Source organism: Neomonachus schauinslandi, chromosome 2 (assembly GCF_002201575.2).
Source record: "Neomonachus schauinslandi chromosome 2, ASM220157v2, whole genome shotgun sequence".
NCBI classification, from domain to species: Eukaryota; Metazoa; Chordata; class Mammalia; order Carnivora; family Phocidae; genus Neomonachus; species Neomonachus schauinslandi.
In genome coordinates, this window is record NC_058404.1 from 165,634,387 (window position 1) to 165,648,910 (window position 14,524).

The 14,524-nt window shown below is 36.4% G+C and overlaps 1 protein-coding gene across 1 annotated transcript in view; it reads left to right on the forward strand.

Annotated features, from left to right (window-relative positions):
• Positions 1 to 14,524, forward strand: part of GABRG1 (gamma-aminobutyric acid type A receptor subunit gamma1) — a 75,969-nt gene that overhangs the window by 26,083 nt on the left and 35,362 nt on the right. Inside the window, exon 3 of the mRNA XM_021701659.1 lies at positions 4,872 to 4,939. Within this exon, the coding sequence (XP_021557334.1) occupies positions 4,872 to 4,939 (68 nt within the window). The remainder of the gene's footprint in view (positions 1 to 4,871; positions 4,940 to 14,524) is intronic.

The following is a 14,524-nucleotide window of genomic DNA, read 5'->3' on the forward strand; positions in this document are numbered from 1 at the left end:
TCCTAGACACACTAAAGAGTAGGTATGCAGACACTCCACTTTAGATCCCATCAGTCCTTTCTAACTTTCTTCCCACCGCCCTATCCCCCCTGGATCAGATATAGGAGCAGGAGCAGGTTGCTAAGTCTGCTGTCTAAAGAAATGTTTAGCTATAGAAGGAGAAGCCCATCTTCTATTTTCCTAAGATGACATTTCCAATAATTAAATATATATATACTTGATTAAATATATGTATGAATTATATTACATTAAAATAGATTATTAAATATATATTAAAATTGTCATATGTATGTGTATTGAGTACTTGATACTGGTTATTGGCTACGGACTACTTGGAATATGGTTAATATGGCTAAGAGAATACATTTTTACTTTAATTTAATTAATTTCTATTTAAATTTAAGTAGGCATATGTACCTTGCATAGTAGCATTTTTAAAAAATTTTCTTATTGTTATGTTAATCCCCATACATTACATCGCATAGTAGCATTTTATCTGTTCATCTCAGAGCATACATAATAAATGACTTAACTATTGAAGAGCTCTTTGTAGGCATTTTTTTCTATCCAAAATTTGGGTTAGTATCGTTTCTGGCTTATTGTGTTGGTATCTATTGGCTAAAGTATTAGACTGCACTTAAGAACTTACTTATCCATATGTACCTTTTCATCCATACGTATCCATATGTAACCTGCAGAAGGAGATGGTGAGTGTTAGTTGACATTTCCTTGTTAGCAAGGCCTGGGAGGAAGTATCTGGACCCCTGGGATATCTTTGGATTGAGAAACCCCACTGTCTATTCTAGGGCAAGAAAAACATATTAGTTATGGTTTTTTCAAAGTCTGTGTATTTTAACGGTAACATATAAATCATTGGAGCTATTTCTTTTTTTTAATGCCTATTCTGTCACAACAGAAAAGACTGTTAAACTTATGTTCCAGGATTAGAGATTTTAATTGACCCGAGTTAATTTTTAATTAACCTTAATTAATTAATTAATCTGAATTAATATACAAAAGTGACCCAGAAGCTACACAATCTGCTAAAGATATCTTAGAGCCATTTGAATATATCATCTAAGAAAGCATGGTTAAAAACAATTATTAAGTATTTTTAAAATTTGTTTTATTTTATATCTTCTGATTAAAAACTGATTACCCATTTCTACAGTTGGCTGTTTTCCGTTTTGCCTTAGCTAAATGGAAGCTGAGTGTGGAAACTTCATTGATCCAACTGCTTTCTTCTTTTTAAATTCTTTTTTGCTTCTTCTTACTGTTCTCTGCATTTTCTTTAAGTTGCTCGGAATGTCCATTCTTTCTTATATTCATTCCCACTGAGAGTTTATCTTATATTCTGCTGAGATACTTAAAGCAAAGTACTTAGAATCACAACGCAGAAAGAGGCCTTGCAAAAATAATCCAGTGTCCTCTCTACCTGCCTTTCATCTATCAAAAATGTAATTTGCTAGGGTATTACGTTTCTTTCCGTCATTATTATGCTGTCACAAAAAAAGCGATCTTTCATCTCCATGTGCATTGAAGAATTAAACATAGTCTGTGCCCTCTTCCTAAAGATCGTTTAATGAGCCTAGAATGACAATTTCCTTTTAGTCTCCTTTTTTATTTTTGAATGGATATCTGATGTTTTCTTTTTTAAGTATCACTAAAATCCTCCAATTGAACAAACTTTTTACTGAGAAAATCATAGAGCTAAGAAAATGTACTTACTCTCCCAAGAAGCCTATATTTTAAGTGATTTCACCCACAAGTATTGTTCATAGTATGAATCGATAAAAGTGGTGATGAGTCATTATTAAGGAACAATGACAGTTTTCTGTTGTTTTCCTCTTTATATTTTGAAGCATATCATCTCTAGCTGGGGTTTTAAAATTAATCTGAAATATTTTAATTCCCTTTCAGACTTATTCTTTCTCATGTTTTGGGACTGACGTTTAAAGAACTAGATGAGGGGCGCCTGGGTGGCTTAGTCAGTTAAGAGTCTGCCTTCGACTCAGGTCATGATCCCTGGGTCCTGGGATCCAGCTCCGAGTCAGGCTTCTTGCTCAGTGGGGAGCCTACTTGTCCCTCTCCCTCTGCCTGCCGCTCTGCCTACTTGTGCTCTTTCTCTCTGCCAAATAAAAAAATTAAAAAAAAACAAAACATATAAAGAACTAGATGAAATACCAGCAGCCCCAAGTCATAAAATAGGGTACATAATAACTAAGGAAATACTCATAGTTTGCAAATATACATTTATTAAGTTACCTATTGAATATCTTCATCAATAGCAATGATCTACATTGGACTCACTAATGTGATTCTTCTTTTGTCTTATCTCAGATGAACGTGATTTCTGTTGCTCATGAAATATTTCAGTGTGGCTCATGCCCTAATGCAAAAGTTAATACTTTTCTAGTGTTATATATTTGTCTCATGATTGGTTAAGGAAATATTGATATCAGGAAACAAGGATAGAACACTCATATCTAAAACTTTCTATACTATATATGTGAAAAGTATGTCGTATAAATAAAAATGCCCCCAAGAATCATTTATTTCTCAGCATAGGCAATGTTCAGCCCTTATTATCATGTAATAAAGAGATGTTCAGTGTTCGTTGATTTATCAGATGAACTGAAAAAAATCTAATTAAATAAGTCTGGTACGTTGCACTTAATTGCTTATAACTGGCAATAAATATACTTACAAATGGAACTAATAAACGTATGTTTTTTTAAATTAATTGGCTTTCATAAAATCCATTCTGTAAATCTAGCTAAAACTAGCTTAATTGTATGATATTTATTGGCTTCAATTCATAGTCAAAAATAAATGGCAAACAATTAAAGCAAATCATCTCAGAAGTCATCAGCCTAAGTTAAATTATAAAGCCTTCTATAAATCATATGACCTACTTTTATTTAAGAAATCTAATTGTTGGCTAGCAGATTGAATTACATTACCATGTATTGTATAGGTCTAGAGACTTATACTTTTGCATACTAAAACTATTTTTAACAAATATGGTATATACCATGTAATAAAATCTTTACCTGAGGAAAACCAAACTATGTAAACATTATTATGTTTTTCTAAGTGTAGTGTGTTTTTTAATTACAAAGGATAAAATTAAATATTGTTTTAAAATTATATAATCACTGTTTTTCAAAATACCTCAAGTTTTCCATTGAATTCTTGCTAGCATGGCAAATCTGCCAAATTGGAAGTTTCCAAGACAGGGGGCTTGGGGCTGGATAGAGACTCCAGGCAGGCTTAGCTATGTGTTAGAAGGGGAGATGTGTCCTGCCAGGTCGAACATAGCATTTGATTGTAAGAATGATAAATATTAGGCCAAAAATGGGAAGTCAGATAAACTTTAGAAAGGAGAACTGAGTAAGTGTTACTAAACATGCCACTTTATTATAGAAACTTTCAATCTACAAGGAGGTTTTTCTGCTTTATTTTGTTTGCATCATCTCTATAAAAATCTCTGTGAGATATGATAGGTTTTCTTCTTGAAATGGTTTTCTTCTTCTTGTCTACATTGTGAACCCTTTACATTCACTCTTCAACAAGTATTTGCAAATTAGTAAATGAATTCTTTATATTTTATTTGGTGGGACAGGGGAAATAAAGTAAACCATGTGAAAATACTTTTCATAGCAAACTAAAAACCATAATCCAATATTATTGCAGGTATTCATTAATCATGTCATTTGATAAACACTTAAAAGGCTGGATCTGCACTACACATTTTGATAGACTATAAAAATACTGATATACAATACATAGCACTTAAGACTAACTGGGAAAACACAAATGGTTATGTACAAAACATAATAGATGAAATCCACAGTGACATCTCTACAATACACTCTGTGAAATTTAGACAAAAATACACTTAATTCTGGAGCCAGCATAAACAACCTAAAGGAATGTTGTTAACAGGGAAGAAAGAAGCAAGAACAAATATTTATGAAGCTCCTCATAAGAATCAGACCTGAAGGTGGATGCTTTACAGACATTATCTCCTTCAATCCTCATACCCATGCTTCAAGTCCCATTGTGTGCTAGAACATCCTTTTGCTGGCTCACAATAGCTATTTATTAGATACTGTCCCAACTCTGCATTCAGTGACTTCACGTTTGTATCCTTAAATCAACCATTGTGGGAATATTTACCCATGGGTATCGGCAAAATCTACAAATCAGGGCTTCCCCACTATGGGAACAAGGCTGTTAAACAGTTACCAACACACCACTGATAGGCATTAAGTAGGATTGCGTAATATTTAGGTTCTAATATCCATTCGAATTCTAAAACCCTATCATGTAGCAAAGAGTAAATTATCTAGTAAATTTTATTGAATTTACTTCCTTAATTTTAATGAAGGATTTAGATATTTATAACTTTTTTAGGTTGTACATTAAAGTGCTTTTAGGGGTGCCTGGGTGACTCAGTTGGTTAAGCTCCAACTCTTGATTTCAGCTCAGGTCATGATCTTAGGGTCTGGGATCAAGCCCTGAGTCAGGCTCCACATTCAGCATGGATTCTGCTTGGAATTCTCCCTCTCCCTCTCCTTCTGCCCCTCCCCTTGCTCATGCTCTCTCTCTCTCTCTCCCTCTAAAATAAAATAAAAAAATACTTAATGTTTTTAGTTAAAAATGTTAACTTTTACGTACATAATTGATTTTTTAACTGAAAAGATATTTGTGTTTTTGTAATGGGCAATGTTTCTTAATTTCCCAATGAGGAATATTTTATTATTTAAATGGTAAATGTTATTTATGAAGATTTATTTAAAGCTAAGATTTATTTAACACAACCTCTAATCTTATCTTTGACCATTCTTCGTGTTGGTATTTTGCAGTGAGGCCCACAGTAATTGAAACTGACGTTTATGTAAACAGCATTGGACCAGTTGATCCCATAAATATGGTGAGTGATGAATATTAAAAATAATTGTCTGCCATAGAGTTCTTGAGTATATACCCCAATAAAAGAATGGATATGTGATGAATTCTGATAGCTTATCCTGGAAGAGTTCAGAGCAACTGTGAAATGACTGTGCGCCATGTTCAGGGACTAGCGCTAAAATATCCCATATCTAAGAATGTGTAACCTCTTACTCCAATGTGCTGTGTTGGTAGGAACTATGCTAGGGCATGAAAAATTATCACCTCATCCATCACGAGTAGATCCCTGAAGAAATCTGGAGAGAGATAACCAGAAGGACTGAGGGGAAAATAGAGAAGGAAAAGGACTTACTGGCAGAGTGGGAGCATGCACAAGATGATGGAGGAATGCAACAACCTGATAAGATCAGGGGAACTTCCAGGGGTTTGATAACACTGGAACATAAAGTGCAAGTAGGGAAGTGAGGCTGACAGAATGTCTATGGTCCTTATTAAGGAGAGTCTTCTCAGCCATAATAGGAAGTGTGTGTTATATGAATTGTATTCCCTTAGATCAGAGAAATGATGGAAACTTTTCATCAGGAGGGTATCATAGGTGATAAATCACTTTCCAACAGTGTGGAAGATGGACAAGACCATTAAGAGGGTTAGAGACACCAGTTAAGAGGTTGCTGTAGTCTGGTCAATAGATCTTCTATTCTGAGGTAATCCCAAATTCATATTCTGAGATACTGGAGTTTAGGGCTTCGATATATGAATTTTAGGGGGACACTAGTCAGCCCATAATACCATCCAAAGATAATTCTTAAAACTTTGCTGATTTTCTCTCTTACCTCATTTATTCATTAGTACAATAGTCAAATCATCCCTTTCTTATAGACCTTAACCCCTTTTTTATCTTAATGGCCATCATGCCTAACAGTTGCCTGTGTCTGATGATTACTGTCAGCCCCGTTTTTTCTCTTACTTAATATAACATTCACATGATTGTCATTAACTTTCACAGCTGCCTGCATTGACTACTGTACTGACAACATTTGGGCCACACCATAGCTGAAATCTTTGTCTCCCTATTGCAAAGGAATAGGAATTGGCTGTGGAAATAAGTTGAATTTGAGAATCTGAAATGAGGAGCTCTCAGGAGAAAGTTAGAGCTGGAGCAAATATTTGTCAGAAATTAGCTAAACCTCTTAGAGATGGGAACAACAGTCTTAAAGTAAAGAGAAGAAAAAAGGAATAAATATCAGACCTTAAGGAACACATACATTTAAGGACCTGAGAGATGAAGCTGAGATGGTAAAAGAATCAGCAAGGTTGGCAAGAAAATGGAGGCAAAACAGTGGCAAAGAAACTAAGGCGAAGGAAAGTTCCAATACGTTTTCGAGTATTGGCTCTGTCCCAATTGACTTCCTAAACAAACCCCTGTTTTTTGTAAAGCTAAAGCATTCTCTATGCCTGTGTGTATTAATTTAACACTATGCAAATATGAAATTTTATAAAGTAATAGATTATTAAAATGCTAATTTTCTTCTTAGGAGAATCTTACAATGTTTAGTTTCCAATTAACCAATGCTTAAAGAAGACAGGCCCATTAGAGCTTATGGGCGTCTACATTTTCTGAATTGTATATGTTTAGTCTTGGGTTCTTGTTTTTAATTTGAATGAATTGATTTTAAAAAAATGTGGTCATTAAAATAAAGAGAAATAGGATTCAAGGCTGTATTCATATTCCAGAGATACTTTGACAAGAATGAATACTGAGGGGTGCCTGGGTGGCTCAGATGGTTAAGCGTCTGCCTTCGGCTCAGGTCGTGATCCCAGGGTCCTGGGATCGAGTCCCGTGCCGGGCTCCCTGCTCCTTGGCAGCCTGCTTCTCCCTCTGTCTCTCTCTCTCTCTCTCTGTCTCTCATGAATAAATAAATAAAATCTTAAAAAAAAAAAATGGCTACTGAGAAACTTCTATGATGATCTTCCTATATAAAAGTTTCATGGTATTAAAGATTTAGTTTTCCCAGGAGGGCGAACTACATACTTATAACCTTGGCCAGTGATAGTTTTTTAAAAAGCTAATTAAATGAAATTGCTATTAAAACTGGTGATACTAAAGCACATACAAGAAAAGAAGACATAGAATACTTGCTAGTGTTTATTAAAAGAGAAACATTGTCATACTGGGGATTAATAAGGAGCAGTTTACATAGAAGACTGTTTTAACTAAACAATGCAGGAAAATTAGAATTCAGTTTTCATAAAATGAACAACATTGTTTTGCATATGAGTGTAATCAAGCAAGCAGATTTGAGTGTAATTAAGCAACCAAGAGGATAGGTTTCCCCTTCCCCCCTTAACAACTCATACAATTTAAGTTACTGGTAAGGAACAAAATTAATGTATTAGCTTAATGGTTTTATTTTTTTTTAATTAGCCAATATTTGGCTTCATGAAAAATGGTTATTTATTTTTAAGACTGGCTATAATAAATAATATCTCTTTAGATTACTGGTAAGACCTAAAACATTATTCTATAATAAGATATGCTTTTCCTTACCTTTTTTCAGGGTTAGATTAATGACTTCAATCGTGGTATCACTATCAAAAAAGTAGGATATTCAATAATTGAACATTGAACAAATGTATAATTTAGTCAATAAATAGATTAATTCTATAGCTTACATTTTGAGAATTTAAATTCAAAATGAGTAACAGATGCACTAATGAGGACTGAACAAGAATAAAATAATTTGGATAGAGGCTGTTCAACTATGTGTGCTGTAATTAAAACTCTGAGTTATGTATGAGCACTGAGAACTGTATAGAATTGCTGAATCACTATATTATACACCTGAAACTAATATAACACTGTATCTTAACTATACTGGAATTAAAATTTTTAAAAAGTTAATAATAAAAACCAATCTTAAATATAAACAGAACAAAAATATACAATCAGAACTGAAGGCAAAAAAAATGTTAATAGAGGTTATTAGCCTTGATTTAAATGTTTTTTAACTTCTTAATTTTGGGGGCTTTGGAGAAATTATGTGATTTTATTCTTTCGGGTAAGTGTCTTAGGATAATAAAACAATAGCAGCTTTTCCTCTGACTAGCTAATACAGCGTTCAAAGGGCATAGCAATTCTCTGAATCAAGTCAAAATCAATAAGACATCTAGGGAATCCAAGATGAAATTATGGGTAACTAAGGAGGCTAAACACAAGGGGAATAAGGGGGCACCTGGGTGGCTCAGTCGGTTAAGTCTGATTTCAGCTCAGGTCATGATCTTGGGATCCTGGGATCGAGCCCTAAGGCAGGCTTCCTGATAGGCGGGGAATCTGCTTGTCCCTCTCTCTCTGCCCTACCCCCCAGCAATGTGCTCACTCTCTCTGTCCCTCTGTCTCTCCCAAATAAATAAATAAAAATCTTTATATATAAAAAACACAAGGAGAATAAGTACAGAAACAGTGATAGATGAAAATTCCTGGTATAGCTTGGAGGGAAAGGCCAAGCAGGCTCTGCATGAGGTGATAGAAATACCACCAGGCCATTGGGTAGGCATACACCATGACCTCCCTGGAAGACACACTGACCATTGTCACTGTGGACCACTCCCATGTCTTCATCTTTGGCAGGTACACCCCCCTGGCAACTCTATCTTTGGCCCCCATGGTAAGCAATACAGACAAGAAGTCCTTCACTGCCATCCTGTATGGCAATGGGCCTGGCTACAAGTGGTAGGCCATGAGTGAGAGAATGTCTCCATGGTGGACTATGCTCACAGCAATTACCAGGTGCAGTCTCCCATGCCTGTGTACCCTGAGACCTATGACAGGGAGGACGTAGCCATCTTTGCCAAGGGTTCCATGGCACACCTGCTGCACGGCATCCAGAGCAGAACTACATTCCCCCATGTGATGGCTTACATGGCCTATATCAGTGCCAACCATGACCACTGTGCCTTGGCCAGCTTAGCAGGCGGCGCGTCCCCAGGCCCCCTGCTTGTTCAGCTAGCCCTGCTCCCCTTGGGCATCCTATTCTGAGGGTCCAGGGCCTGGGCACCCACCAACCTATGACAGATGGCCAGCCTTCCTCTTTTAGCACTGCCCACAGCCTGGGAGCCCACATCTCAATGGCCAGGTGGGTGGGGGTTTTCATAGTCTCTACAGCTGCCAGGAGGAGGACCCAGGAAACCAAAGATGGCTGCCTGCCTCACTCTTCTCTGGAATCTTCCACTGAGGCCAGACCAGTGCCTGGCCTCCAACCTCTGCTCCCTCCCTGCTGTTCTTTTGGCCAAGACAGTAGGTTTCTCATGGGTAGGTGGAGAACACAGACTGCAGAAATTCCCAAAGCATCTTATTTTTCTAGCAAACATATTTTCCAGACCTGGAGGCCCTGGAGCTTCCATGGAACATTCCATATCTAACCTTTCCACTCCCTTCTCCTCTGGAACCACCAGGCCCCACATGCTCATGTCCCTACCTGCAGAAGAGACCAAGTCCTTCTCTGCAGGATGGGAGTTTGCTCCCTCACTCATTCCAAGGCCTTCCAGGGCTCCCATAAAGTGAACTCCTTGGACTGGCCATCCAACCCCAGGGTGGCAGGGCTGGGAAGAGCAGCCTGGAGAGACAGACACTTCCCAGCTCTCAATATGCATGCCCACTCCTCTCTGAAGTGAGACTCCTGTTTGGAAGGGCAAATTTCTTTTTCTCTTTTTGTTGTTGGTTAAAAGGGAACACAAAACATTTAAATAGAACTTCCCCCGCCAAAAAAAACCCCTTTCTGAATATTTCTGGCAATAAAAAATAAGAAAATTACAGGTATGATTTGGACATGGGTTTACTTATAGAAACTGGTACACCCTTATTTAGTCCAATAATAAGAGATTACTGATATGAGCACTTGGAAAGCATGGGCCCAGAGAGAGAAGCAAACTCAATGACATAGATGCATCTAGAGGGTGTTATGCTAAGCAAAATAAGTCAGTCAGAGAAAGATAAATACCATGTGATTTCACTCATATGTGGAATTGAAGAAACAAAACCAATGAGCAAAGGGGGAAAAAAAGGAGAGGAAGAGCGTGAGAGGCAAACCAAGACACAGACTCTTAGCTGTAGAGAACAAACTGATGGTTATCAGAGAGGAGGGGGAGGGAGGATGGGTGAAATAGGTGACCGGCACCAGGTGTTGTATGGAAATGATGAATCACTCTGCTGTACACTTGAAACAAATATTACACTGTATGTTAACTAGCTGGAATTTAAATCAAAACTTAAAAAAAGAATGAGGTCCCAGTTGATGTCTGAAGAACTCACTTTATATCATTCTAGCTGCCGGAGTGATACATCACACAGTCCTAGAGTATGGAGCTGAAGCTGACTAGATCCTTCCTGCATTAAACTGCGATTGGTCTTGGTAATGGAGGCAGAGCAGAGGAACCAGGGCACGAGTTATGGGGGGCACAACTTAGAAAGTAGCTGGGGCACCAGCTGGGCTGGACTCCAAAATCACCACTGGCTGGAGATATGTACAAGACGGTCAGCAGGACACAAACCCTTAAATAAACTTAGCAAAAACCAGGATGCTTTCTTCATGGCTAGTGTAGGCATATTTAAAAATAATCCCCCTTTTCAGACTCCTTTTACCAGAAGAGGAAAATCCAAATCTTCCCTATAAAAGAAAAACAAAACACTCTTTAAAAAAAAAAAAAAATTTATTTGAGAGAGAGAGAGCGCATGCGTGCAGATGCGCGCGCACAAGCCGGGGGAGGGGCAGACAGAAGGAGAAGCAGGCTCCCCGCTGAGCAAGGAGCCCCATGTGGGGCTGATCCCAGGGTCCTGGGACCATATTTTGAGCTGAAGTCAGATGCTTAATGACTGAGCCACCGAAACGTCCCAAAACAAAACAGTCTTTTTTTTTTTTTAATCCCCAAAACAAAACACTCTTAAACAAAAGTGTATGTAGCATTACAAAAGTCATAAACATGATTCATTATGGAGTGGAAATAAAGGATTTTCCCAGCAAATTTTGTTCCATTCATTTAAGTGGATCAGCCAAGTATCAAATGTGTGTGTGTGGGGAGGGTGATGGTGAGGGGGGTATAGTTAATAATGTGCATGCAAATGGTGAGGGCTGACTTTTCTTTTTTTTACTTTATCTTATCACTCATTTTTGATAATAAACTCTCCAGACATATAACTTGTGTTTAAACATTCTAGGTATATTGAGAAAGCTGGTGCCCACACAGAGATTTTTCTTCAAGAATTTCTTACACTGCAAGGAAGTTTCAGTGTTTCATGCAATTGGTGCTAATGGTCAACTGGTTTCTCTACCTCCCTCTCTCTGTCGTTCTCTCTCTTTTTTGCCCCTGCTGCTTCTAGATTCAAGGAGGTAATGCATTAGGCATAGCTTCTACATATCAAAAAAACCCTGTTTATTCCTTTTACTATATTAACAGGAATTAGTTGCTCCTTGCCAAGTACATTAAGTTGAGGAATTATGAAACAGCAAAAATATAGAATATATATATGTGTATGTATATATATATATATATATATATATATATACACACTTTTGTATCTGGATAATTGACCTGAATATGCTAATGGAGGGAAGACAAAGGGTTTTTGTTTTCTTGGCTGTGATAAATTAAAGTACTTGAAGAAATGCATTTATATTTAACGATTTTAAGTTTATTTGCTTGGTTTGTACAATATTTTAAGGCTTGTTTCCATGGATTTAATTTTTTTTATTTCTGCATTATGTTAATTTTTTTGGCATTAGATACTCTAAAATCTATTTCTTTTCACAAGCTTCATCTTAAAACAACATAAAATTTATGTACTTTTTGATTCAACACTAGCAGAGATAAAATTAAAATTTATAAACGAATGAGTGTTATTTTCATCTCTATGCTTCTTTGATCCAGTATGCTCATTTGCCCCATAAATAGGAAGTTAAAGTTCTAAAATTAAGGAAATTAAATTAACCTCTGAATCTCCAAAACTTATTAAAATAATTTTATTATTTCTTGATGTACACAAATTCATTTTAATTTTTATTTTGTGGTTTTGTTTGTCTTATATTTATTCACTACCTGTATTGTGACAGTTGGTGTATTGGCTGCTAAGTTATAAAAGCTATGACCTCCTTCCTTCAGAGAGGCATAAAACCTAATGGGGAAGATGGCTAAAAAATGCAGATCATATCAAAACAGAAGGGGAAGTGCCAGGAAGAATGCAGTGTATGAGCCCATACTTATTTTAAGTTACAAATGGTGACCCTATGATTTTTTTCTTAAAAAAAAAAAAAAACAACAATAAAAATTGTTTTTTTTTTTCTTCTTATAAAAGAAATACATGTCCAATATGGGAAAATTAGAAATTCCACTTAGGCCAAAGGAAAAAAATTTAGATTATAACTATCCAGTGTAACTATTGTTACTATCATTTTAATATCTTTATGTACATAGTTTTACCAAATGCTGTAATATTACACATATTGTTTTATAACTTTGTAACTTTCCACTTATTATATCATGACTGTTATTCCACTTAATTACTTTTTAAAAAATGTCATTAAATATCACATAATATTAGGGGATGTATTTGTACCATAATATATTAATAATCCATTATTTAACAATTGGAATGTTTCCAATTTGTTGTGATTAAAAGTAATGTTATCAAAATCCATTGGCCACCCATAATTATTTCCTTAGAATATGCGTATAAACACCTCTGAGATCTCTGATACAGCTTGGTCAGATTTTGGAGGTATCTATTTTGAATTCTTTTCTAATGATATGCCTCAAGGTAGAGAGTCCCGGGTTAGTTCCAATTTGAGTCCTTTATGAATTAGTAAATATAGAATATTGTAGAATGAGCCCATACTACTTGGTAGATCTGGCCTCAGGCTAGGCATAAAAGGGAAAGTTCTGGCAGAATGAGGGTCTAGATAGCTGTTTCACCTTGTGACTTTCATACATGTGATTAATAGCTGGTTTTAGCCTTGTTTTCTTCCCAGCTGCTCCAAGTCACTATTTCATTTATTATAGTTGACTCAGACATACCTCTTGATTCCCCTTCTTTTACCCCTTTGTTTGAAATTGAATTATTTGGGTTATATGGTACCTACCAAGGACTTTCAATACTGAACCCAAAGTTAATAGGCAACAACTTAAATTGTTTTGTATCTCAATATAAAATTTATTTATAGAAGCAGAGTGACAAGTGCTAATGCTTTGCTAGTAATATAAAAACATAACAAAACAATAAATGTCTAAGAAAAGGCAGTTTTGCACATGTGGTGGTACTTCGACATGGCCTAAGGTAACTTCAAAGGGTTAATATTTCATGCTTTTAGAAGGCTACATTCTAAAATTGTGTAGAGGTACATATTTGAGTTGAATGTTAAAAAACAAACTTCTCTTAGTTACACACACACACACACACACAAGTTCTCATATGCTGATTAATAAAGGGAGCTTATATTTAGAGAGATGGCAGCCTACATGGTTCATTTTGAGGAAATGCTACATAAATTTTCCCATCTGTAGATACTGACTGCAAAAGGTGTTTGAATGCCCTAAGGCTCACAGTTAGAGATCTATTATTCTGTACAGCAAGGATCTCTCTCTCTCTCTTTTACTTTCTTCTTTTTTTCTTTTTTCTTTTTCTTTTTGTTTTTTTGCTGTGCCGAAAACTAGTGGATATAGTATATAAATGGATTGAGGAAAGGATAGACTCTTGTCAAAAACTTCCCAGCCTTTATAACCCAAACTATATATAAGAAAATAATATTTTTTTTCTTTTTTCTTTTTTTTTTTAAAGATTTTATTTATTTATTTGACAGAGAGAGACACAGCGAGAGAGGGAACACAAGCAGGGGGAGGGGGAGAGGGAGAAGCAGGTTCCCCGCAGAGCAGGGAGCCCGATGTGGGACTCGATCCCGGGACTCCAGGATCATGACCTGAGCTGAAGGCAGTCGCTTAACCGACTGAGCCACCCAGGCGCCCCAATATTTTTTTTCTTAATAAGAAAAATCCAAATTCTCAGTCATCACTCCAGGAGATTCTGATTCAGTAATTCATGACAGGGATCTGGAATCATAATGTTGAGATGCTCTTCAAAGATTTCTAGTCAACCAAGTTTGGCGGCCATTGCCTGAAGCCATTTTCAACAATCAATTTAGCGGAAATTAAGTGGGATTAAATGAAAGTAACAAAAACACATATATCTCAAAGTAATTTTATGGGGAAGGGTCATTGAAAAACATCATGTTCATTTTAGCCTTTATCCTTGTTTATGTTTAAAACATTTGTTTTTAAGATTTTTTTATTTATTTGACAGAGAGAGACACAACGAGAGAGGGAACACAAGCAGGGGGAGTGGGAGAGGGAGAAGCAGGCTTTCCGCGGAGCAGGAAGCCCAATGAGGGGCTTGATCCCAGGACCCTGGGATCATGACCTGAGCTGAAGGCAGACACTTAATGACTGAGCCACCCGGGCGCCCCATGTTTAAAACATTTTTAAAATTAATTTCTAACATTTTATAACATTCTCATGATCAATAATGTTTTCATGATCACCAGGCTTTAGAGCTCAAGATGATCAT